The sequence below is a fragment of the Moschus berezovskii genome, chromosome 3, assembly GCF_049115385.1.
Source record: "Moschus berezovskii isolate FMDL1 chromosome 3, NW_MosBer_1.0, whole genome shotgun sequence".
NCBI classification, from domain to species: Eukaryota; Metazoa; Chordata; class Mammalia; order Artiodactyla; family Moschidae; genus Moschus; species Moschus berezovskii.
The window spans coordinates 97,991,577-98,019,088 of record NC_142462.1 but is presented as its reverse complement, the minus strand read 5'-3'; the positions used below and the strand labels follow the sequence as shown (position 1 = coordinate 98,019,088).

Genomic DNA, 27,512 nt, shown 5'->3' with positions numbered 1-27,512 from the left:
CATTAATAACCATTATTATTGCTGTTATCAAAATAAATAATACACCTAGCACATCACATATATATCAAAACATGTGACAGGTGCTATCAAAAAGAAAAACCAACTACGATGTCAGCTTCCTAGTGGCATTACAAAGGTGCGTGATAGTTCTTGTCATCTCTGCCCCTCTCCACTACTCCATAAAAAGCCGAGCACATTTACCCTCGTGGATGAGCACAGCAGTCAATTCTGTCTCCTGACCAAGAACAGAGGTAAACAGGAGTCGCCTATGATTCCCACCTGAGACCAGAGAATTAGGAACACAGAGCTATTGTGACAGGCAGCTAAGAATCTGGCCAGTTTATGACAGGATAGGAGTGTCCTTGAGGTTCACCAGCTGGGAAAAGGCACAGGGAAGACAGAACTCTGGGAAGACGGGGAAATCAGCCATAGAAATATCCAGAAATATTCATTAGGATGGTAGGCTGTTCTGCCTACCATTGTAAAGCATGATTAGAATTTTTTGAAGTGTTTGAACCTAGTTTGAGATTGGGGGATGGCTCAACTGTGAGTTTGAGGGATGGGGATCAGTTCAGTTCAGTTCAGTCGCTCAGTCGTGTCCGACTCTTTGCAACCCCATGAATCACAGCACACCAGGCCTCCCTGTCCATCAACAACTCCTGGAGTTCACTCAAACTCATGTCCATCAAGTCGGTGACGCCATCCAGCCATCTCATTCTCTGTTGTCCCCGTCTCCTCCTGCTTTCAATCTTGCCCAACATCAGGGTCTTTTCTAATGAGTCAGTTCTTTGCATCAGGTGACCGAAGTATTGGAGCTTCAGCTTCAGTCTTTCCAGTGAATATTCAGGATTGATTTCCTTTAGGATTGACTGGTTGGATCTCCATGCAGTCCCAGGGACTCTAAGGAGTCTTCTCCAAAACCACAGTTCAAAAGCATCAGTTCTTCGGTGCTCAGTTTTCTCTGTGGTCCAACACTCACGCCCATACATGACTACTGGAAAAACCACAGTTTTGACCAGACGAACCTTTGTCGGCAAAGTAATGTCTCTGCTTTCTAATATGCTGTCTAGGTTTGTCATAATTTTTCTTCCAAGGAACAAGCGTCCTTTAATGTCATGGCTACAGTCACCATCTGCAGTGATTTTGGAGCCCAAGAAAATAAAGCCTGTCACTGTTTCCATTGTTTCCCCATCTATTTGCCATGAGGTGATGAAGGGAATAAATAGTAAAAGTTTGATATTTAAAAATCAAAATTTAAGGAAAATTGCTATATCCAGATGTGACCTTAAAATAATTGAAATAATATTTATTAAAACTATGAATTAGCATGAAAACTATAATGTATCAGTTCAGTTCAGTTCAGTCGCTCAGTCGTGTCCGACTCTCTGCAACCCCATGAATCACAGCATGCCAGGCCTCCCTGTCCATCACCAACTCCCGGAGTTCACTCAAACTCATGTCCACAGAGTCGGTGATGCCATCCAGCCATCTCATCCTCTGTCATCCCCTTCTCCTCCCGCCCCCAACCTTTCCCAGCATCAGAGTCTTTTCCAGTGAGTCAACTCGTCGCATGAGGTGGCCAAAGTATTGGAGTTTCAGTTTTAGCATCAGTCCTTCCAATGAACACCCAGGATTGATCTCCTTTAGAATGGACTGGTTGGATCTCCTTGCAGTCCAAGGGACTCTCAAGAGTCTTCTCCAGCACCACAGTTCAAAGAGCTTCATAAGACCCACGGTTGTTGCAACAACAGCAATAACAAAAAGCCAGAATAGATGGATAATAAGATAACTTCAAAGACTTAAAAAGAAATTTCAAAGGCCTGTACTCACTTGTCAACTTAATCATAAGGCTGTGGGTCTCCCAAGGTTGCATCTATTTAATAATTTAGCTTCTTAATGAATGTTTATAGTTTGGACAAAGAAAATTGTTTTTATTCATTTTTATGGCTTAGTTGATTTCAATGCTTAACTTATAAAATTTTTAAAAAACCCAAGATATAAGTAGTATTTATTGATGGCCTAAACTGCCATCAATCAAGTGTGAAATATTAAATTTTAAATGTTAACATGAGAATAGCAAGAGTTTCATCAAAATTCAAGAGAGTGTGTTCACAAGGAAGTGATTACAACCAAATCTCTAAAAATCAGACAACAATCGATCATGAAATTATCTAAGGACTTCCAGTAAACAGTTAATTATGGTATTTAAATATTTTAGTAGTGCCCTGGTGGAGGAATTATCCTCATTTCCCAAATGAAGAAATAAGCATTAGAAAAAGATTAAATAACTGGCCCACCCATCCTAAAGCTAGAAAACCCAGTTCTAGCTAATTCTCATGTTCAAGCTTTGCCCAATGCTCTCTATTATATGAGCCACTATCATAGAGATGAAAATATGAGACAAACATAGGACATTTTCCTGAATGGGTGCTTGAATATCTTAGTTATCTAAGTATGAAGATGGACATCTTTCTGTTTGTATATTTAGCCATCATTTGGCTATTAGAATTAACCTCACTTGAAAAAGGAAGAGTCGGACACGACTGAAGTGACTTAGTAGTAGTAGTAGAAAAAGGAATTAAAACTGTCTAAATATCTCCAACTGGGAAAGACTCTGATGCTGGGAGGGGTTGGGGGCGGGAGGAGATGGGGACGACAGAGAATGAGGTGGCTGGATGGCATCACCGACTCGATGGACATGAGCTTGAGTGAACTCCGGGAGTTGGTGATGGACAGGGAGGCCTGGCGTGCTGTGATTCATGGGGTCGCAAAGAGTTGGACACGACTGAGCGATTGAACTGAAATATCTCCAAAGGTATGCATTTAGTTAGATCCTAGTGCAGTTGTCTTGCCCCTAACCTATTATCTGCCTGTTTTTGATTTAGATAACTTTTACAGAATTGTTCTTTTATTAATTTTTTTCACACAGCTATTTGTGTGTTTGTGTGTGTGTGTGTGTGTGTGTGTGTATGTGTGCTCCAAATGATTAGGAGTGTTAGTGTGACAATTATGTCTTATGTTTTAAGTTAGTTTCCTCAGTCTTGATTCAGAAAATGGAAATGCTATATTAACATTTACTAACTTTCCACATCCTGGGACCCAGGAAGTTAGAACACGAAGTCCTTTAAACTAAGAGACCAACACTTTACCTAAAGTAGAAGTGAGTTGAATTATTAATATTTGTGGAGGTCTTTGATCTGGTTAATGTTGTGACCTTCTAACTTTGCCAATAGTGATTAATTAAAGTTATATATTGAAGCCTTGTTCTATCCTCAAAGACACAGACTAAAACTTTTATCATTTTTAAAATGTTGGACATAGCACTCAGCTTGTGGGATCTCAGTTCCCTGACCAGGGACTGAACCTGGGGCCATGTCAGTGAAAGCACCAAATCCCAATCACTGGACCACCAAGGAACTCTCCCTTAGAATAATTTTTTTTAATCTGAGAAAGACAACTGTAGGAAGTGCCTGAAGAGGTGTGGCTGGAACCAAAATGCCAAACCAGCAGTTTGGCTGAACCTAGGCTGTGTCCGGAGCCCTCTGTCTCCTGTAGCGTTGGTCTGCAGTCAAGTGTAGCCCTGGCAGCATCTGGACCATGACAGAGGGTCCTACAAGGAAGGACAGAGACTGCTCCACACCTCAACCCTGCCCCTTCCATATTCCTACTAGTGGTAAAATTGGGGAGTCTCCTTTATTTCTGTCTAAAATCACTGCACCTCAAATGCTTCCCCTTCACCCAGAAAATGGATTCTACACTCAGCCCTGCTGTTCTCTCTAGGCTTTTGTTCTAATCTGCTGCTTCTGTCTGCTTGAACTGTTCCAATGCGTTCAATTTTCCTCTGTGCCCTTGCCTTCACTTCCCTGTTCAGAGCATTCTGATGGACACTGTAGTCTTCCATCTGCTTTGGTTTGGAATCTGGTTTCTCTTCTGTACTATCTTAAGACATCTTTTGTCCTACTTGGGTTGGATAATCTCCACAACCCAAGTGAGGCTCCCCACCCTCCCTCCAAGATCTGTCATCTACTTGTTTGCAATCAATTAAAATCTACGGCATGATTCTGATCTCAACTTGTCCACAGCCTCAGTTAAAGTTTACTCCTTTCTTGCTCCAGTTCCTTAGCTAATTTACTTCTGTTTATATTTTCATGAAGGAATAGTTTAATAGGCTCTCTCTGTGTGTTAACTGCCTAAATGAGAATTTCAGACACTGCAGGGGGCTATAGAGGAAGTGTTCTAGAATCACTGGGTCATTTCAAACCACACTACAAGTGCCAATTACTTAACGATTCAACTATTTAAAGTGGGGCATTCATCACATCCAAGCACAAACATGGAGGATACCACATATACCAGGATCTATTTTTCTGGAGCTTGCATTCTAATAGGAAGAAACAAACAGTAAGAAAAACAGTAAACAAGTATTTTCAGACTGATAAATGCTGACTTAATCCATTTGACCTGCTGTAACAAAATTCCACAGACTGGGTAGCTCATGAACAACACAAGTTTGTTTCTCACAGTTCTGAAGGTTGGGAGGCCTCAGCTCAAGGTTCCAGCATGATCAGATGAGGGCCCTCTTTGGAGTTGCAGTCCTCACTTGGAGGAAGGAGTCTTGCCAACTCTTCGAGCCTTCTTTATAAAGGCACCCATCCTTCATGATCTAAACACCTCCAAAAGGCCCACATCCTAATATCATCACAAAAGGCATTAGGAGGTCAGCATATGAAGATTGATGGGCACAAACATTCGGAATGCAGCAAATGCTGTTACAGAATTCAAAGAGAAAAATGAGAAAGGGCAATCAGAGTTAAAAAGACAATTCTTATCTGTTTTACGGTGTATAATATATAAAGCTGACTCCTAAAGAGATTGTCCCGGTTAACGCTTCCTCCAAAAATTAGTGCTTATTCCCCATACCCAAACAACACTGTATTATTATGCTTTGCACAGCCTTTGCCAATCTGAGTAATGTAAAAATGGTATCTCATTTAATAATAATTTATTTTACTTTGAGAAATTGGGCTATGCATCTTTTCTTTGCTTTAATTTTTGGTCCATCTCCTTTTCCCATGTTAGGTTTGAGTTGTTTTGAATTGATTTGCTTAAGAGCTCATCACGTGCAGTGCAAATTCGATTCCTGGGTCAGGAAGATCCCTTGGAGGAGGAATAGGCTACCCACTCCAGTATTCCTGGGTCAGGAAGGTCCTCTGGAGACCACGCCAACACAAGTAGAGAGAAGTTCCAGTGCAATGAAAGATCCAGCATTCTGCAACGAAGATCCAATGTGTCACAGCTAAGACCTGACACAGCGGAATAAATAAGTATTTTTAAATGCAGTAACTGGTCTCAATAATGACGTAAGACTTCTACTTTCCAGACAAAGAACAGAGTACCCTGTTCTAAGTTTGCACAATAAAAGTGGTACTTGAAAAATTGATGGTTCTTGGACTCGCAGAGAGGAACAAAGTGTCAAGTTCATAAATGAACATTCAGTAGCATTAAATATTTTCCAAGTTCTTAAGATTAGTAATAAAGACAAAGGATGAAGTAACTTTATATATTTAGTCCTCTGATAGAAACAAAAGGGATAATATTAATACAAGAATTCACTTTGAGAAAATATTTTCCAAGTATTAGATTTTATTCTGTAATTTTAAATTATAATAATAAAGTTGCTGCTCAACATTTAGAATAAGCAAATAGCTTAAAAATTGATAGCTCTATATATCACTTTGTATTTGATGTACATGGCTTGATAATGGTTTCTTCTGGTTCCCTTTTCTTAATGAGATTATTGTGGTTGGCCAGCCATTTATGGCTTTTATATTTGTGTACTTTAGAGTTCCATCCCCAATAGATGATCAAGAAACTTTAGTTTAACTATCTCTGGGAATTGTTTCTAAAATGTAATTGGAAATGGGTAAGATTGAGTCTCCCTCAATATGATCAGAGAGAAGTCAAAATAAAACCTAAACAAAACACTTGCATTTTAGATGTCTTTGACATTAGCAGATAGAGAGCTTCCTCATTCCTTTTTAAGCTAAATGCTATCCCACTGTACTATTGAAAGTGCTTGGTAATACATTTGGTAGGGGATTTCTGTGTGCCAGGTATTATGCTAAGTATTTTATCTACTTGATACGATCAAAACTGTATAAAAGGGGAAGAGATACCATTATGATCTTCCTTCTGTCAAGGAGAACACTGAAGGTCGGAGAGCCTGAACACCTTGCTGTTTCCATAAAGGGAAGTTAGGACAGTCCCAAGAAGCTGTGGCCATCATTAAGCAGCTTTTAGAGGTGGACTTCCTATCCAGGAGCATTGAGCCAAATTAAACAGAGTGTCTGCAGCTGGGAGATCTGGAGACTGACAACATAATCAGTAGTCACAGCCCAAATTAATAAACATATATTAAGTTCATGGTCAAAAGCTGAATGGATATATTTGGATTCTGTTGCAACAAGAATTATGGTGAAGAGAAAATGTGGCAACTCAGATTCCAGATTGCTCTCTTTTGCAAACTGGCTCTTTGACTTTGCTGAGTGATTTATTCTCTTCAGGCCTCAGCTCTTCACAGGGAAGTTGAACTATGTAATTTCAGAGGCTCATGCACTAGGATAAGAAGAGAACAACACTGGAGAATTATTTGCAGTAACTATCAATGTGCAGAATTTTTTTAAAAAACCTGTAACGCATAACTTGCACTGATTCAGGTTTCTGAAACACTCATTGATTTATTCACTCAAGTACTTATTGGGCACATACTGTGTGTCAGGTACTGTACCAAGTAGTGTTCTGGCAGTGAACAAAATGAAATCCTCATTTTCCTAGTTTACGTTCTAGTAAGAGAAGACAGAAAATAAGCAAATATATTTAATCTGTACTACGTCAGATGGTAATAAATGCTGCTGCTGCTGCTAAGTCACTTCAGTCGTGTCCGACTCTGTGCGACCCCATAGACGGCAGCCGACCAGGCTCCGCCATCCCTGGGGTTCTCCAGGCAAGAACACTGGAGTGGGTTGCCATTTCCTTCTCCAATGTGTGAAAGTGAAAAGTGAAAGTGAAATCGCTCAGTCATGTCTGACTCATAGCGACCCCATGGACTGCAGCCCACCAGGCTCTTCTGTCCATGCGATTTTCTAGGCAAGAGTACTGGAGTGGCTTGCCATTGCCTTCTCCGGGTAATAAATGCTAAAGACCAGAAAATGAACAAGGCAAACTGATGATAAAGGGAAGTATCCCACCGCAGTGCAATCTAGGCTCTTCCTTGAACATACCAGGCCCACTCCCAAATGTGTACTTCTGATACATTTGCCTGAAATACCCTCCCCCAAATATCCCCACAGCCAACTCTCTATCATTCAAACATTATCTGCTCAAAGCCACCCAACATATGAAAATCCACCCTCCCTGACTCTGTTCTATTTTTCCCATAGATCTAACATCTGATGCAAACTGCTTATTTGTGTGTTGGAAGTCTGTTTCCCAGAAAGACTATGAGCTCTATGAAGGCAAGGCCTTTTGTTTTCTTCAGGATATGTTTCAAAGCCCACAACAGTGCCTGATGAGAAGTAATGTTTATTATGTTGATTAATGTATAAATTAATTAATAGGTGAATGAATGAATGAATTAGAAAGATGATACAAAAATTGTCTTCTCTAACGAGGGGCTGATAGATGGGGAAACTGTGGAAACAGTTTGGAAACAGATGGGCTGACTTTATTTTTCTGGGTTCCAAAATCACTGCAGATGGTGCTTGCAGCCATGAAGTTAAAAGACGGTTACTCCTTGGAAGGAAAGTTATTACTAACCTAGACAGCATATTAAAAAGCAGAGACATAACTTTGTCAACAAAGGTCCGTCTAGTCAAGGTTATGATTTTTCCAGTGGTCATATATGGATGTGAGAGTTGGACTGTGAAGAAAGCTGAGTGCCAAAGAATTGATGCTTTTGAACTGTGATGTTGGAGAAGACTTGAGAGTCCCTTGGACTGCAAGGAGATCCAACCAGTCCATCCTAAAGGAGATCAGTCCTGGATGTTCATTGGGAGGACTGATGCTAAAGCTGAAACTCCAATACTTTGGCCACCTGATGCAAAGAACTGACTCATTTGGAAAGACCCTGATGCTGGGAAAGATTGAGGGCAGGAGGAGAAGGGGTAACAGAGGATAATGTGGTTGGATGGCATCACCAACTCAATGGACATGGGTTTGGGCGGACTCCAGGAGTTGGTGATAGACAGGGAGGCCTGGTGTGCTGTGGTTCATGGGATCGCAAAGAATCAGACATGACTGAGCGATTGAACTGAACTGAACTGAATGAGGGGCTGATTTGTACAGTTGCCCAGTAATATCCGACTTCGCAACCCCATGGACTGTAGCATGTCAGGTCTCCCTGTCCTTCACCAACTCCCAGAGATTGCTCAAATTCATGTCCATCAAGTCAGTAATGCCATCCAATCTCATCCTCTGTCATCCCCTTCTCCTCCTGCTTTCAATCTTGCCCAACATCAGGGTCTTTTCTAATGAGTCAGTTCTTTGCATCAGGTGACCGAAGTATTGGAGCTTCAGCTTCAGTCTTTCCAGTGAATATTCAGGATTGATTTCCTTTAGGATTGACTGGTTGGATCTCCATGCAGTCCCAGGGACTCTAAGGAGTCTTCTCCAAAACCACAGTTCAAAAGCATCAGTTCTTCGGTGCTCAGTTTTCTCTGTGGTCCAACATTCACGCCCATACATGACTACTGGAAAAACCACAGTTTTGACCAGACGAACCTTTGTCGGCAAAGTAATGTCTCTGCTTTCTAATATGCTATCTAGGTTTGTCATAATTTTTCTTCCAAGGAACAAGCGTCCTTTAATGTCATGGCTACAGTCACCATCTGCAGTGATTTTGGAGCCCAAGAAAATAAAGCCTGTCACTGTTTCCATTGTTTCCCCATCTATTTGCCATGAGGTGATGAAGGGAATAAATAGTAAAAGTTTGATATTTAAAAATCAAAATTTAAGGAAAATTGCTATATCCAGATGTGACCTTAAAATAATTGAAATAATATTTATTAAAACTATGAATTAGCATGAAAACTATAATGTATCAGTTCAGTTCAGTTCAGTCGCTCAGTCGTGTCCGACTCTCTGCAACCCCATGAATCACAGCACGCCAGGCCTCCCTGTCCATCACCAACTCCCGGAGTTCACTCAAACTCATGTCCACAGAGTCGGTGATGCCATCCAGCCATCTCATCCTCTGTCATCCCCTTCTCCTCCCGCCCCCAACCTTTCCCAGCATCAGAGTCTTTTCCAGTGAGTCAACTCGTCACATGAGGTGGCCAAAGTATTGGAGTTTCAGCTTTAGCATCAGTCCTTCCAATGAACACCCAGGATTGATCTCCTTTAGAATGGACTGGTTGGATCTCCTTGCAGTCCAAGAGACTCTCAAGAGTCTTCTCCAGCACCACAGTTCAAAAGCATCAATTGTTCGGCGATCAGCTTTCTTCACAGTCCAACTCTCACATACATACATGACCACGGGAAAAATCATAGCCTTGACTAGATGGACCTTTGTTGGCAAAGTAATGTTTCTGCTTTTTAATATACTATCTAGGTTGGTCATAACTTTCCTTCCAAGGAGACAGGGACCAAGACCATCCCCATGGAAAAGAAATCCAAAAAAACAAAATGGCTGTCTGAGGAGGCCTTATAAATAGCTGTAAAAAGAAGAGAAGCGAAAATCAAAAGAGAAAAGGAAAGATATAAGCATCTGAATGCAGAGTTCCAAAGAATAGCAAGGAGAGATAAGAAAGCCTTCCTCAGTAATGTATAGATAAATGAAAAACACAATATGCAAAGGTAAGCATGTATTTTTATTTACAATCATGTTTAAAAAAGCGTTTTTATAAGAAAGGTTAAAAGGAAATATACCAAAAGTTACCAGTATATATTATAGTAATTATTGGTGAATTCCATTATTTCTTCTAGTTACAAATTTTCTATAAGGGTTCATATCTTTGATATGAAAATTAAAAAATGAAAATTTTTAAAAAGTTAATCTACATGATGCTACCTGTCTTTAGTGGTATTATAAAATTTTTTGTTTTGCATTTTACATTTAGAAATTAGACCTTCACAGTGTCACAATGTCAGTAACCCCTGACAAGCAGGGACCCAAGCTGAAAAGGGCACACCTGTATTGTCTTTCACAGAAAGACAACAGAAGCAGAGGCGGAGGGTGAATCAACTCTCATGCCTTCCATAATAGCATCATACCTTCTTGAGTTTACCTTCCAAGTAGATCATCTCCAAAAGAAGGAAATCCTGTCAACTGAAACAGGTCTTTCAAGAGAACACATGCATAAGTGATTATACATAGAACATAGCATCAGAAAGACAAAATTGCCCAAGACTCTGCTTTTTCCAGTGTTTCTATTTGGTGCTCAAGAAAGATAACTGAAGATCAGCAACATGGTATTAATAGCTGAAGTACGCATGGGATGTGTTATTCTATTTATTCCTCAGAAAAATTCACTGAGTTAGGAATTATACTAACAAATTTCAGATTAAAAAGGACTATGAGTAACCTGCCCAGAGTTACAAGGCCAGAAGGATAGTGAAACAGTGACTGAAACCAAACTTAAACTGATTCTAAAACCACTACTCTAAACTCATATATGGGGACCAAAATATTGAGTATTTCCTAGTAGGATCCCTTCACAATTGCACTTCTGGGTCCCTTAAATGTTGTTTACTAAAATGTTTTTTATTAATGACTTTGGGTTATTAGCATGGCTCCAGTTTCTACATCTAGAGCAATGTCAGCCTAGGCAAGCATGAATACTATCCTGAAGTCTTTCACTGTATCTACATGACCAGTGTCTGTGAGGGAGAGACTCATGGTGGGTGAGAGAGGTGCCATATTGGAATAGATGCCTTCACAGGGAGTTGACTACAGCTCCCCTTGCCTCAGTTCCTGTGCCCGTGTGAGAAGTTACATCAGCCACTTGTTCTACATTCATCGAGCCCAGGCAAGGAGAAGAAGCAGAAGAAGTTTGAACATAGGCTTGAATGGGAATTCTGCATTTAATCCTCTTCAATGGACCAGAAGACCAGGTCACACCCTGAGGTGACCCCATTTGTTAAATCAGATAATTGCTTAGTAATATATACTTAAGTAAATTGCTTGCTAGAAAACCAGTCTTTGAACTCAATAATTTAGTATTTATGTGTATACTTTTATGTATCTATATTCATGTGAAGACTAAAATATATTAGTTCTAGGTTAAATACAGCTTAAACATTCCAGTAAGGAAGAAAAGTGCATTGATTTTACTCCTGGATCTGGCTTCTTAGCCAAAGAATGCAGTGTTTCCTGTTTATATCAAGTGACACACATGTCTACTAATAGTGCCTCTCAATGGATTTCATGTGAGAAAAAAACTGTCACAAGTTTCATCTCTTCCCTAAGTGATGATTCTAGAGGCCACACAATTCCCTTTAAGCTCAACTATATCACCACTGACGGCTCTGATAACCTGTGGAAACCAGCAGACATAGTGTGAGTAGTGAGCCCGAAGAAGAGGAAGGCCCAGAGCAGCCATCAGCCGTCTTCGTTTCTCTGCAGTCAGCCCCTTGGTATCCCTGATAACAATGACAGGAGAATCTCTCCGCCAGCACTGCCAGGTCTGTATCAGATGCTCTGCCTTTCACAGTAAATTCCCCATCCTTGGAGGCCTCTATGTGGTAACTCGCAGGGTTCAGGTGAAGGTAATCAGGTGTTTTCCACACCTTCCTTATGCATCTCCCATTATTCCTGCAGACATGAAGGCTGCACACCTCTGCGGCTCTGGTCACATTGACTATGTAGCTCCCTAAATCAGAACTCACAAACTGCTTCACCTTTGTACAGTTGCCCTAGAATTGTAGAAACAAATGGAGTTTAGTTTTTTCTGGTGCTGGTAGGGTTGGTTCATCTAGACACAAGGCAACTCTTTGAACTGGATTGAAACTTAATGGCTTGGTTCCTGCCTGTGAAGTCAGGCTCAGATGCTGTAACACAGGGGACCCAGACCTGAAAAAATGAGAGATGGTCGTGACAGGAGATGGTGATTAGGTTAGTGTAGGCTAACTGAGCTTCGAAATGGGCCCCAGCATCAGCATACATGACCATGCCTTCTTACAATTTATATCCTTGTTTCCTCTTCCTTCTAGATCCCAAGTTAATCAGTGTGAAAAAAAGATGAACAAGCCGAAATTTAGAAATCACACCAGAGTTCTGTCTTCTGGCCGTCTTTCAGCTGTGTGTACCTTTCAGGATTGTGTTAGAACCTGAATCCTCCTGTTCTACCAAATTATTGTTGACTGTCAACCTGAGCCTTTCGGATTTTCCTGTTAGTTATGCTCAAATATCTGCCACCCTGGGATCTAGCCACCTCTGCACAATTCAAAGACAGGGATGTCTAGAAGGCTAACCAGGTCATTTGTGCATTCTTCCTATTGTGTGTTCTAAATGGAGGCCACCTAGTTGTGTACCCAGCTTCCTGATGACCATCTTTTCAGGAGTCACATGGACTGAAGGGGAAATATCACAGCTGGAGAGTCAGGTACTGATCCTCTCAGTGTCTACCTAATTCTCATATGTGGACAGAGGAGACTTTATATTGTCACAAATAGTTTCATGAGCAGCATCTCAGTAGCAACAACTTGAGCGTGTGAAATTAAAAAAATATCAAATCACCATGAACTTGCAAAAATTCAATTTAACAAAATCATTGAGGAAACAAGTAGTATAATTCAAAGCAAAATGTATTACACTATAGAGATGAACAGACAGCACCTGGAAATACAGAGGAGATTACAATTAATGTGGATTGGAGAAAACTAGAAAGACAGAGTAGATAGTATTTAAGCTGGAAGAAATTTGAAAAAAACATAAACCTTACTTTAAATACTATTAATTTTCAGCTAATTTCTCCAAGGAAGAAAAATAAGTTCAGTGTAGACATTAAAAATTACTATCTGATTCCATTTTTCAAAATATGCTATCACACATTTCACATAATGGCTAAATGGAAGGGCTCCAAAGTTGTACACTTTATGGTTAGTGGCAGCTTCACCATTAGCAAACCTAAGTAGCTCTTATATCAGATTTCCTTCCATTTCCTCGTCTATAAATGAGGATGCTAGTCCCTACCTCATAAGGGTTTTATGATCAGTGAGCAAATCCAAAACAAAAAAGCACTTAGTACAATCCTAGCATATAGTAAATATTCAACAATGGTCAGTATTATGATTAATATCTTAGCAAAAGTTCACCTTTATTGTACTCCTTCTATGTATCAGGTGCTAAATTGGACTTTAATCATAAAACAGGTTTTCTATGGGAGACCTGAGAGATCTGATTAAAGTTTTATTGGAAAACAGAGCAAGAATTTAAATAATAGTAAATACACCCCTAAGGTACTGTCTTACCTCAGATGAAGTCAAATTCATGTCTCCCCAAATAACAATGCCCGCAGCTCCCAAGGCAGCACTTTCTCCAATAGTACTGATTAGATCTTGCTAGATTGAAGACAGTAGAGTTCATTATTCATTTGAATATAAAACAGCATGCCAGGAATTAGGATTGGAAGCAAAATTCAATAAAATAGGATGACCCTATTCTCCAACTTCTTAGAGTAATGCAAATGTTATAAACAAATGAACCAGGGCTCAGAAATTATACTCTATAATCATACAGAAAGCATATTAAATATATGTTTTTAAAACATATTTTGCCAAACAGGATATTATTTTTAAGACAGCCTGTAAATAGCCATTTAAAGTTGTTTAATCAAGTTACATGAACAGAGGAACCTGGCTAGCTACAGTACCTGGGGTCTCAAAGACTTGAATACAACTGAGCAACTAGTACTTCCCATCAAAGTTGACCAGGGGCATACACACACAAATCAATAATAAGTATATGACCTGGAAACAGAATCCAAATGTTTTCCTTCTCTAAATGTGAGGAATGCCTTGCAGTCATCTCAGCCAAATTACCTTTTCAGTTTGCAACTCTCCTGAAAACTTTGCTTCTACAGGCTTGGGGTGGAGGGTGGGGAGAGTTGGGGTTGTATTTTTTTTTTTCATTTTTATTTTCTATTAGAGGGGTTTTGTGTCATTTGGATTCCCTGTCTAGTCAAAGGAACACAGTGTTATAGATCCGCAGGATCTGATTTGATCTGGCGCTTTTATTTGGTCCCTGAAATTATTTATATTTAATTCTTTGTACCTGATTAATGGGTTTATTTATGATTCATCCAGTCAGGGTAAGGCCACTGGGATTTTTCTCAATATGGTTAAGATAGATGAAAACAAAATTTCAGCAGAGAGTTTTGGTTTTGTAATCCTGAAGGATTACTGTTTTAGTGTTTAAAGATTAGCATGAATCTAGGTAATTTCAGAGGGTAATTAAAACTTGAATGTGTACAGTTGGCTTCCTAAATTAAGTTTCTGCAATTGACTTTCTAAATAAGTTTGCTATGTTATAATATATTCTCTCATTCTTTTGAATGCTAAGCATTAACCTTTTACTTGAAGGATTAATTTCCATCAGTTATGTGCTGGAAATATCATTGGGCAATCTGGTAGAAATTAAAAGCAGAACTTTTAAATGGTGTTCATCTTGGGCATTTTATATTAATATCAATACTTGAGAGAGATGCCTCCTTACCCACACTTTCATAGTCCACTAAATGAAAGATTTTACAATCTCAGTTTTCAAAAAAAATTTTTTTCTGGGCAATTTTCTGGTAATTTTGGTTTAATTTGTTTTCAGGTTCATATCTCTTTCCATTTCCCAGGACCACGATGTCTGCTGAACAGATCAGAGATGACATAACAGGAAGGGGAGGAGTTTTTGTGAGGTTCAAATGAGATAGTGTAAGTGAAATGGTTTTGATAATTATCTATGATATGAGAAATACTAGAAAGAGGAGGAGTAAGTGATGCAGAGCCCAGAATGAGGTCTCTGCTGGGTCCAGGTCCATTGCCTCTTTTAACAAAGACCTAAAGGAGCAGAGCTTCTCCCTCCACTCGACAATGAAACTTTCCTGAATATAGAGATGTCATAATCACACGACATGTTCAGAGAGGCAAAATCCCCTAACAGTCTCCCGTGATATCCTGTTATGTGTATGTTACACCTTAGCTCTCTCACAGTTCTTAGATATTCTGTTCTGTTGTATTTTTTAATTTTCTCCTCAGTCTTTGCTCTCTCTGCTTTTTCAGTTTTGGAGGCTTCTACCTCATGCGACGAGTTGACTCACTGGAAAACACTCTGATGCTGGGAAAGGTTGGGGGCAGGAGGAGAAGGGGATGACAGAGGATGAGATGGCTGGATGGCATCACCGACTCTGTGGACATGAGTTTGAGTGAACTTCGGGTGTTGGTGATGGACAGGGAGGCCTGGCGTGCTGTGATTCATGGGGTTGCAAAGAGTCGGACACGACTGAGCGACTGAACTGAACTGAGATATCTCCAAGGCCAGAGATTCTTTCTTCAGCTGTGTCTAGTATAATAATAAAGCCATCAAAGATTTCCTTCCTTTCTGTTACAATGTTTTTGATTGCTAGCATTTCTTTCTGCTTCTTTCTTGGAACTTCCATCTCTCTGCTTATGTTGTCTGTTTTTGCATTCATTCTGCTTCAATCATTAGAGCCCTTAACATATTAATTATCAGTCAGTCAGTTCAATCGCTCAGTCGTGTCCGACTGTTTGCAACCCCATGAATCGCAGCACGCCAGGACTCCCTGTCCATCAGTAACTCCCGGAGTTTACCCAAACTCATGTCCATCGAGTCGGTGATGCCATCCAGCCATCTCATCCTCTGCCGTCCCCTTCTCCACCTGCCCCCAATCCCTCCCAGCATCAACGTCTTTTCCAGTGAGTCAACTCTTCACATGAGGTGGCCAAAGTATTGGAGTTTCAGCTTTAGCATCAGTCCTTCCAATGAACACCCAGGATTGATCTCCTTTAGGATGGACTGGTTTTATCTCCTTGCAGTCCAAGGGACTCTCAAGAGTCTTCTCCAGCACCACAGTTCAAAAGCATCAATTCTTCGGTGCTCAGCTTTCTTCACAGTCCATCTCTCATATCCGTACATGACCACTGGAAAAACCATAGCCTTGACTAGACGGACCTTTGTTGGCAAAGTAATGTCTCTGCTTTTTAATATGCTGTCTAGGTTGGTCATAACTTTCCTTCCAAGGAGTAAGCGTCTATTAATTTCACGGCTGCAATCACCATCTGCAGTGATTTTGGAGCCCCCCAAAATAAAGTCTGACACTGTTTCCACTGTTTCCCCATCTATTTTCCATGAAGTGATGGGACCAGATGCCATGATCTTAGTTTTCTGAATGTTGAGCTTTAAGCCTACTTTTCCACTCTCCTCTTTCACTTTCATCAGGAGGTCTTTAGTTCTTCACTTTCTGCCTTAAGGATGGTGTCATCTGCATATCTGAGGTTATTGTTATTTCTTCTGGAAATTTTGATTCCAACTTGTGCTTCTTCCAGCCCAACATTTCTCATGATGTACTCTGCATATAAGTTAAATAAGCAGGATGACAATATACAGCCTTGACGTACTCCTTTTCCTATTTGGAACCAGTCCGTTGTTCCATGTCCAGTTCTAACTGTTGCTTCCTGACCTGCATACAGGTTTCTCAAGAAGCAGGTCAGGTGGTCTGGTATTCCCATCTCTTTCAGAATTTTCCACAGTTTATTGTGATCCACAAAAGGCTTTGGTGTAGTCAATAAAACAGAAATAGCTGTTTTTCTGGAATCTCTTGCCTTTTCGATGATCCAGCAGATGTTGGCAATTTGATCTCTGGTTCCTCTGCATTTTCTAAAACCAGCATGAACATCTGGATGTTCATATATTGCTGAAGCCTGGCTTGGAGAATTTTGAGCATGACTTCACTAGCGTGTGAGATGAGTGCAATTGTGTGGTAGTTTGAGCATTCTCTGGCATTGCCTTTCTTTGGGATTGGAATGAAAACTGACCTTTTCCAGTCCTGTGGCCACTGCTGAGTTTTCCAAATCTGCTGGCATATTGAGTGCAGCACTTTCACAGCATCATCTTTCAGGATTTGAAATAGCTCAACTGGAATTCCATCACCTCCACTAGCTTTGTTTGTAGTGATGCTTTCTAAGTCCCACTTGACTTAACATTCCAGGATATCTGGCTCTAGGTGAGTGATCACACCATTGTGATTATCTGGGTCATGAAGCTCTTTTTTGTACAGTTCTTCTGTGTATTCTTGCCACCTCTTCTTAATATCTTCTGCTTCTGTTAGGTCCATACCATTTCTGTACTTTATCGAGCCCATCTTTGCATGAAATGTTCCCTTGGTATCTCTAATTTTCTTGAAGAGATCTCTAGTCTTTCCCATTCTATCATTGTCCTCTATTTCTTTGCATTGATCGCTGAGGAAGGCTTTCTTATCTCTCCTTGCTATTCTTTGGAACTCTGCATTCAAATGGGTATATTTTTTTTTCTCCTTTGCTGTTCGCTTCTCTTCTTTTCACAGCTATTTGTAAGTCCTCCTCAGACAGCCATTTTGCTTTTTTGCATTTCTTTTCCATGGGAATGGTCTTGATCCCTGTCTCCTGTACAATGTCACTAACCTCCATCCATAGTTCATCAGGCACTCTGACTATCAGATCTAGTCCTTAAATCTGTTTCTCACTTAATATTATGATATTAATCATAATGGCTTTAAATTCCTGGTCTGATAATTCCAACATCCCTGCTGTATCTGAGTCAAGCTCTGGTGTTTTCTCTGTTTCTGCAAGTTGTGTTTTTGCCTTTTAGTATGTCTTGTAATTGTTTCCTTGATAGCTAGATATGATTTGATTTTTCTCCATAAATAGATAGCTCATACTAGGTAAAAGTGAAAGAGTTAATCACTCAGTTGTGTCTGATTCTTTGTGACACCATGGACTGTAGCCCGCCAGGCTCCTCTGTCCATGGGGTTTCTGCAGGAAAAAATACTGGAGTGGGTTGACACTTCCTTCTTCAGGGGATCTTCTCAACCCATGGATCAAATCCAGGTCTCCGGATTGCAGGTGGATTCTTTACCCTGAGTCAAGAGTAGCTGCTATAAATAGACCTTTAGTAATATGCCAGTAAGATGTGGGCGTAATGGAAGCCTTTACAGTCCTATGATTAGATCTCAGTCTTAGTGAGGTTTTGCCTCTGGACTGGGAACTTCACAACTGCTTCTCAGTTTTTGCCCCCACTCCCTGTTAGGTGGGACAGGCTGGCCAGATGGGGCTAGAAATGTGTATGTTCCTTCTTCCAAGTGGAAATCTAAAACCAGATGGAGCTGAGTATTTCCTTTTCTGCAGATCAGTTAGGTTCTGGTAAAACCTCCGCAATTTGGCTGTGGTTAAACAGTTTTTCATGGGGGTGGACCTTCTGTTTAGAAGAACAGAATGCTCTGGAATACTCAAAATGGTTCTTTTTCTCCTTCACCTATTAGATCCATGAGGGGAGGGTTTCTCCAATATTCACTGGAAGGACCTAGTGAGCTCCTGCAGGTGAAAGTGTGCTCCCCCAGTCCCCATTACTGGGTGCCCCTGGAGTCTTTAATCTCTCAGTCTTGTTGCAGTTCAGGTTTCCAAACTCTGTCAGTGGTTCCCACAGAGGATTCTGCTCAAGGGTTTCTGATCTGGTAAGCTGGGTTTCTCTGTATTCACCTGTCTATCTCTCCAGATTTGAAGGCAGCAATTTTCCCTGTGTGTCCACACTTCTCTTATTATTCTAAGACGAGCTGATTTTTTTTCAGTTTGTTTAACCTTTTATTTATTAGGGCTGAGTGGCAACTTTCAAGCTTCTTGCATGCTGAACTGGAAACAGAAATTGTCCATGAATTCCTTTAGTTTAAGGCTTTGTCATCACAGGGAGCGGGGGAGACACAGAATTTATAATTCTTATTTATATGTTGTTGATCCATGTGCAGTAACTAGGGAAACTACAGATATTCGTGGTGAAGGCTACCCATTCTGAGGCTGATATCAGGAGGAAATGTTGGTTTCTTTCCAATGTGCCATTGAGAGTCATTATCAAAGAGAGTTTATTGGGAATGATTCAAAATGGCAAGTCTTCTAGCATGTTAACTGGAGGTAAGGAGTCATTAGTAGATATTTAGGCCAAATCCTCTTAGTGACCAAATTAGCTCACTGTCACCTAGTGGAGAGCAGGGTGCTGAATAATCACAGAACAGCTATGTTTAGAGGACCAGAAAAGCAAGGACACTACTCAGTGCTTGAAGTCACAAGTAAGATGCCTCTAGGAGTAAATTGGGACCACCTGAGAGCTGGACCACATGAGTGATGTCACACAAAAGGAGAAGTAAATGGACAGCATATGACATAATAGCAACACATCTTTCAGGTCCCAACATGTTGTAGGGCTGCTATGCCCTGCCCACGATTCTCTGCTCAAATCAAGGTTTTGGAAATACAAATCAGGGGCACACAGAGGATTTATCCTTTACACTTGGGTTTTAGTCCCTGAAGTTTTACCACAGTGCATGTAAGTAAGGAGCCCACTGTGGGGAGCTGGAGCATCACTAATGAGCTCCCTTTGTGTGTTACCAGAGGGAATATTAATTACAGGGGAAAACACCTTTAAATCATTAACCAGGAAAATCCCTTTTGTTATTTTTTTTAAAGCACAGCTCAAGTGATATCAACATTGCATTTATATATGTGGTTTAGGCAATCTATTGTGTGAAATGAGGTTTTACAGCCCCCATATAATGGCTGCTGCTGCTGCTGCTGCTAAGTCACTTCAGTCGTGTCCGACTCTGTGTGACCCCATAGACAGAAGCCCACCAGGCTCCCCCGTCCCTGGGATTCTCCAGGCAAGAACACTGGAGTGGGTTGCCATTTCCTTCTCCAATGTGTGAAAGTGAAAAGTGAAAGTGAAGTCGCTCAGTCGTGTCCGACCCTTAGCGACCCCATGGACTGCAGCCTACCAGGCTCCTCCATCCATGGGATTTTCTAGGCAATAGTACTGGAGTGGCTTGCCATTGCCTTCTCCACATATAATGGCTACTGACTGAAATTTCATTCTTACATATTCCTCTTTCAAGTTCAAGGCTCTGATACTTATTAGAAAGTGAGCAGCTACACCATATATGTTTTTCTAACGTTTTAAATTTTCATTTTTATATTCTCACTTTTCATAATGTTTCTCCTAGGTAGGTAAGGTAGGTAATATTGTGCCATTTTGTAGATTAAGCAGCGAGGTGCTGAGGTCTGGAGAGATAAGAGATTTGCCACTTATTGATAAATTGTTTTTCTAATCTTAATTATATTTGTGTACACATGCACACACACATTCTAAAATGCAGATATCTTCAGAAAGTCAGAAATGGAAGTCATTACTAGTACTTACAATTTGGTGTAAATGAATATCAGATTTTTTAACTTTTATGGGCAGATTTTTATGGAAGATGGAATAAAGTGGTGGTTTGATGGTTTCAAACATGAGGAAATGCCTTGCATCCAGAAAGTTTACAGAGTGATACCATGGGACTCACAAAGAAAATTGTTTCGGGGTGAGACTCTAACTGTTGCTCCTTATTCCCTTAGAACAGTACGTCTCTGAGGCTGTAGTTATTCAAGAAGGAGCTTACCATCAGCTTGCAGAATGCACAGAATGTACCAGTTGTTTAAACTAATCTTTTAAAATGAACACTTTGTCTTTTAAAGTTTATTATTTCTTCCAAAACTTAATGTGTTATCACTAAAGAAAGGAACTTGCTTGAGGCAAACATTGAAAAGCAAAAGACGTTTCATACTTAAGAAGGTGTTGTTTAATTTTCAATTCTAAAGAACTTTTCCTATCCTTCTCAATCAGTTGTTGCTGATTGATTATTCTAGGTAGTATGATGATCAGTTTACAAGAGAGAATTTTTTTCCTTACTCATCTCATCAACGGTGTCAGAGGCATAGTGCTACCAAATCCTGATGATTCGTGTCATTGTGCTTTCGGAGAAGTAAGCTCTACTCTCCGTCTGCTCCACAGATACCTACTGGCCATGGTAGAGCCCTCACGAGGGTGTTTCCCGAATCTCTTCCTTTGGATGCTTAATACCAGAGCATCTTTACAGGTTAATACATGCTGGTGAATTGAAACTCATAATGGTGGAGAAAAAAGAAAAATGATCCACCCCTAGTGTTACAGCAGTATCTAAAGACACCTATATTCCGCAAATGTGAAGGTGAACCAGGCTCAAGCCTCCTCATCATAAAAAGTTTATGCCTGGAGAAGTTTATTCTTTTGCCTGGAGAATCCCATGGACAGAGAAGCCTGGAAGACTACAGTCCATAGGGTCGCAAAGAGTCAGACAGGACTGAAGTAACTTAAGTTTAGCTAGCTTCATCTATCTTAAAAGTGACAGATTGTGTGAGGTCTTTGGTTATATATATGACTTGAGTACAAAACTTCTATTTGTAAGATTCAACCTAGAGTTACAAAGCCATATACTAGTAATGAATTTATTATTGAACTCAGAAATTCATACCTCTCTTACCAACTTTCCATGAGTTCTGGTCATAGACTCAAGAATAAACCAGATGGTTAAATCTCTAAGGCTACCTACTTTTAGCAGATTCATAATTCCCTTATACCCTTAAAAATTATTTTTAATTTTATTTGTGGAGAAAAACATAAAATTTACTATCTTAGTTATTTCTAAGTATATTCATGTTGTTGTGCTTCCCTTGTGCCTTTCATCAAACCTGCTATTGTTCGTTAAAAAGAAAATAGTTTTCTTCTCTTAAGATTTTTAATGGTGATGCCAGCAGCAGAAATGCCTACAATTCTGCTTCCACACATATGAGCAAACTATTCCATTTTACAGTGTCCTTTCTGATTTTCCAACCTGATCACCCCCAACCATTTTAATAACCTTTTCAAGAGAGCAATCAAAGTTAGGGAGCAGAAATAGTTACTGACATTGTCCTTTAACCCCCTTCCCTACATACTTTCTTCCTTGAAAGACTAATAATGAATAAGATAATCCAAATCCAGTCTGTATAAATGGAGGATCTGAGTGGATGACTACTCAAAGGAGGAATTATGCTCCTAATGGACTACTATTTGAGAATCCTTAAAAGAACATAATTAACAAAGCAATGTCTCTTTCAGAAATAAGAACAACTCTCTTTATCTTTGGCAAGAGGCATCTTACCTTAGAAAGAAAAAGTAAAGGCTGGTCTCTGTAGCCTAGCCTTGTGTAGACAAACACAGGCAGGGCATAATCATGGGATGTCATAGTAGAGATCCTCATAGATTCATGCACCCGAAATTGTGAGAAACGCAAAACGTTTTCACTGTCTCCGAGAGATCTCCTGACACCAATAGAAGGATATAAAGCAGCACTGCTGTTCCAGAGCCAAGAGAGCTCATTGTTCCTCAAAACTTCTTCTTCCGGGCATGACCCAGTATAGTTTGGGCCATAAACATTATAATTGTGGCAATCAGGATATAAATAGTACCCCCAAAGGCCTTTGGGTCTGCTCTTAATCCCCAGTTCAATGGTTTCCTTCATGAAAGCTTTTGCACTCTCTTCAAAGGTTGCTTTGGCTAAATATTCAATTTCAGCAGCTGATACGTTCTCTTGCATCTCAGAAATAAGCTTTCTTGACTTCTGTCTGTAGATGTCTTTTGTGTTCCAGTTCCTGGCCCACTGGGGTCGCCAGTATTCCCAGTCTATAACAGCAAGCCCACTGAAATCTTCAGAAGGGATGTAATAACTGATATCTTGGTCGGCTTTTTCCAGATGTACCTGCAAACTTATGTTCTGGGGGAGACCTCCGTTAATGGGAACTCCCTGGGGTGTATACCATGGATAGTATCCCAACCTGTTGACATAAAATATAGTGACGTTTTGCCCCCTGGCCCTGGCCAGTGGACTTCCAATCACCTGAAACATTTTCAAATTCAGCCTTATATTATATTTTATCAAACACTGATCTGTTGGAGCATTCCAGGCAGCTATAAAGGGCTTTCTTTGATAAACTGGAAGTCGGGCAGGTTTCAGGGGAGAGATAGACTTCAGAATGAAAAGTATGAATAGCCATGATATGAGATGTATTGGTTGAACAACATAAAACCTTAGCTGTCCTTCAGATAATGGTTTCATGATGAGATAAAAATCTTATCTTCCACTTTAATATCACTCTGGAAGACCTGTGGAGAGATTTAATTTTTTGTTAGTGATAATTGTGAGGAAAAAGACTCAAAACACATTAGCTGGTTATTATAGTTTTTATATATTTATATCCCTTCCCTGGTGGCTCAGACGGTAAAGCGTCTGTCTATAATGCGGGAGACCCAGGTTCGATCCCTGGGTCGGGAAGATCCCCTGGAGAAGGAAATGGCAATCCACTCCAGTACTATTGCTTGGAAAACCCCATGGACAAAGGAGCCTGGTAGGCTACAATCCATGGGGTCGCAAAGAGTCGGACATGACTGAGCGACTTCACTTTCACTAAGTGCATTTTATTTAAAGGTCTTCAGTTCAGTTCAGTTCAGTTCAGTCGCTCAGTCGTGTCTGACTCTTTGCGACCCCATGAATCACAGCACGCCAGGCCTCCCTGTCCCTCACCAACTCCCGGAGTTCACTCAAACTCATTTCCATCGAGTCGGTGATGCCATCCAGCCATCTCATTCTCTGTCGTCCCCGTCTCCTCCCACCCCCAATTCTTCCTAGCATCAGAGTCTTTTTCCAGTCAGTCAACTCGACGCATGAGGTGGCCGAAGGTCTTAAAGATCCCTATAAATAAATTGAGACACAAAAGTGATTGCAGTGACCCAGTTTCTAATCAAGGGCAAGCAATGCAATTCAACAAACATTCATGGAGCATCAGACGCTGTGTCCAGAATACAAAATGACTCAGATGTGGTCCTTGCCTTCAAAAATACCTTATGATCAAAGATGCAAAATAGTATTCACTGCCATTTTGGAAAATCTATCAAATCTCAGGTTCTGTTCTTAGGTCTTGAATAAATATTTATTTAATTTTATAATACCTTTCATTATTTCATTCAGTAAGCCAAATGTCTGGTTGCTTTGCTGGCCTTCCTTGCAGCTAGGGTGCTGATATGTGACTGTGGCCAGGTCACTTATATTTATCCTACTTTAGACTTTGAATTGAGATCTTGGGAATATCAAAGGGGCTAAAAGATGGTGCCAGTGGTAACAGAAATTCCGGTGTCCAGGAGTGGACACGGGGCATCCAGAATCTGATATCCACGGTATGAACGTTAGGTGGCCGCACTGTGCTCATGGAACACTGCCTTTCTGCTCAGGTCAGAGAGGCTTTGTTTTGGTTGCTTCCAAGCAGGAACTCAGACAGAAATGCTTTCCAAGGAAACTGTGGCTTGTATTTCTCACAGCAAAATTGATCACCATGGGCGGCATGTTGTATGTAATTATCATTTTTAACCACCAGGTGTCACCAGCCAAACCTTACAAGATTTCTCAGACCTAGGACACTGAGGTAAACAAAAATTGTAAGTAAGATTTATTCAAAGACATTTAAGAAGTCTTAAGTTAATGAATGAGCTTCCCTGGTGGTTCAGACGGTAAAGAATCCGCCGGCAATGCAAGAGACCTGGGCTTTATCCCTGAGTTGGGACGATCCCCTGGAGGAGGGCATGGCAACCTACTCCAGCATTTTTGCCTGGAGAATCCCCATGGACGGAGGAGACTGGCGAGACACGGTCCATGGGGTCACAAAGAATCGGACACGACTGAGCAACTAAGCACAGCACCGCACGAGTTAATGAACATGTGCAAAATATCAGTTTTTAAGAGCTATGGAGTTAGGTATTTTCCTCACCCATTCATTGAATAAATATCTGTATTCCTCTTCACCACACCGATGAGGGAGATTACTTAGTAACATGAAATATACTGAAGGCATAAATTATGGCTGGAAGAGAACAATATTTTCAAGGGAGTGTAATTTTATGAGTACAATAAGAATTGTAGTCTTCAAAAGTGCTCCTTATCTTTGAATTTTTTTATTATATTTTACCTTAGGATAACAAAAAATGAATGCACATAAGGTGGTACATTAATAGAAAAAAACTTTTTCTCTCAGTTTATGTTAGAGAAGTTTACATATGGATACAGAAAAAAAAAAAAAATCTGTCCTCCCAGAATGCTTCTGGCTTTTGCATTTATTCAGAACATCACTTTCCACTGATTATTGTTCCCTCTTTGGTCAGCTGCCTCATCACTGTCACACTATGGTCTTCTTTCATTTATTACAAAGTTACCAAGCGGTTCTTGCCTCCTATCCCTTGTTCATTGTTCATGAACATTGTTCATCTTTTTATTCCAGTTAATAGGAGGCGCACATTCCATGGCAGTCGGCTGGCAGACCTCCCGACAAAATGTGCAAGTGGAAGCAAATACAGGCAAAATAAATAAGGAAAATTCACTGCCTGTGTCTTCTGTTTGCTGTTTGTCTTGTGTTTCTGCTTCCCACGTGGGCAGGTCATGGCCCTGGTGTCCTCTCAGTCACTCTCCTAATAACCATGGCTTGCTGAGAGGAGACGCCCTCATTGGGCACCTCCAGACACTTTTTCCTGTTCCCTCCCCACATTGTGCAATCATTATCTGTGTGCTTCTCCCACCCTCCTTCCTTCACAGGGGAACTTCTCCAGGCCCACCCTTTGCTTCAGAATCTCTCTAGACCGCTTCCCCTCACCCCACTCAGGCCGTCAGAATCCTAACTGCCCAGTTCTACCTGTATCTTGACTAGTCGTCAGAGCATAGCAATCTGTGAATTATCCACACTTAACCATGAGTCACCAGGAACACCTTCCTTGTTTTTTTTCCCTTCCTCCCTCTCACAATCTGTCCAGGAAGTTTTACTCCTTTAAAGAAATCTCTAAGTGGTGACATTTTAGGAAGAACTGGCAGGATATTAGGAGTGGGAATGCAATAGTGCAACCTGGATTCTTCCCCTAAATTTTATCAACCAGTTTTCTCCTTTTAGGTTTGTTCTGAGCATGTAGTAAGGACAAACTCCTTTCCTCCAACTGGGAAACTTCAATGAAGGCACTTTGAAGGGCCCTGGATAAATGATTCCCAGCAAAGTGACATGTACATGAAAGCCATAGGGTAAAGACAAGTAGTTTTCGCCTCAGAACCTCCTCTGGTAGAAGGAAGTCTTAGTGATGAAGGCTTAGCTGCCACTGCTTTGACCTTCGCTTCAGTTCTGACCTTCTTCATCCACTGAGAGGAGAGTGTGACAGCAGCAAAAAGGTGGGGACTGTTTACTATCAAGCAGGCTTCAGACTTCATCTCAGTAAGCCTACTCTGTCCTGACTGTGAAGGATGGTGAGGAGGGAGAGGGGACCTCTGGGGGAGAAGGCCCATCATCAGTTCAGTTCAGTTCAGTTCAGTCACTCAGTCCTGTCCAACTCTTTGCAAACCCATGGACTGCAGCATGCCAGGCTTCCCTGTCCATCACCAACTCTTGGAGTTTGCTCAAACTCATGTCCATTGAGTCAGTGATGCCATCCAACCATCTCATCCTCTGTCATCCCCTTCTCCTCCCGCCTTCAATCTTTCCCAGTATCAGAGGCTTTTCCAAGGCCTGTCACGTACAGGTGCAAGAGTCTAAAAAGAAGTCTCTCTGCTCTGCTTATCCCTATGTTCCTTCTCATGCCTTCCTCCCCCAAAGTTTACTTGCTTGTGATACATTCTTAAAAAAGCATTCCCCTAACCACCTCTGATTTCAGAAGTTGTCAGCACTCACAACTAGGCCTTGTTATTCTCATACTAGTCATAAACAATCTCACAGAATGCAAACTTCAAACATGTTTACTCTCATACCATAAGAAAATGAGACTAAGCAAGGCCACTTTTTCATCATGTCTAAGCAGAGATAAAACCAGGAACCCGGGGCTACCCTCAGAACATCAAACATCCCTCTCTTGCTAAATGAATGACTTCTGTTCTTTATTCACATAGAAGTGCCCCTGTGTCCTGACCACTTCCAATCCAGAGCAAATCCCTGTTTTCTCAGACCCTCTGCCAAATCACCCAACTCAACCTAAACTCTGACACCCTCTCACTGAGACACTCCAGCTCCCATGGGTGCATCTTCCTTTGCTACCACATGTCATCACCCAACTCACAGAATGACAGGTGTGTCCCTGGTGGTCTCTGGGGCCCCAGTACCTGCGTGAAAGCAGAGTATTTAGTGTTCAAGAAATTTGTATCAAGCACCTTCTGTATACCAGGTTCCCATTCCAAGTACTAGGAATACAGTAGTGAGCAAAACAGACAAAAGCCGTCTGCCTTCACAGAGCTTAAATCCTTGCAAGGGAAACAGACAATAAACAAGGTGAGCAAATGAATATACAGTTCATTGGAAAGCGTTAATAGCAAAGAAAAGAATTAAGGAAGGATTCTGTTTAGATGGGAATGCCTCAG

At 40.8% G+C, this 27,512-nt stretch overlaps 1 protein-coding gene across 1 annotated transcript; it reads right to left on the bottom strand.

Annotated features, from left to right (window-relative positions):
• Window positions 1–11,508: 11,508 nt before the first annotated feature.
• HYAL4 (hyaluronidase 4) lies at window positions 11,509–23,198 on the bottom strand. Its single transcript, XM_055421202.2, has 3 exons — window positions 22,245–23,198; window positions 13,468–13,557; window positions 11,509–11,910 (listed from the first exon to the last, which is right to left on the bottom strand). The coding sequence occupies exons 1-3, from the start codon at window positions 23,196–23,198 to the stop codon at window positions 11,509–11,511; spliced, it is 1,446 nt and encodes a 481-aa protein (XP_055277177.2).
• Between the last annotated feature and the right edge of the window lie 4,314 nt (window positions 23,199–27,512).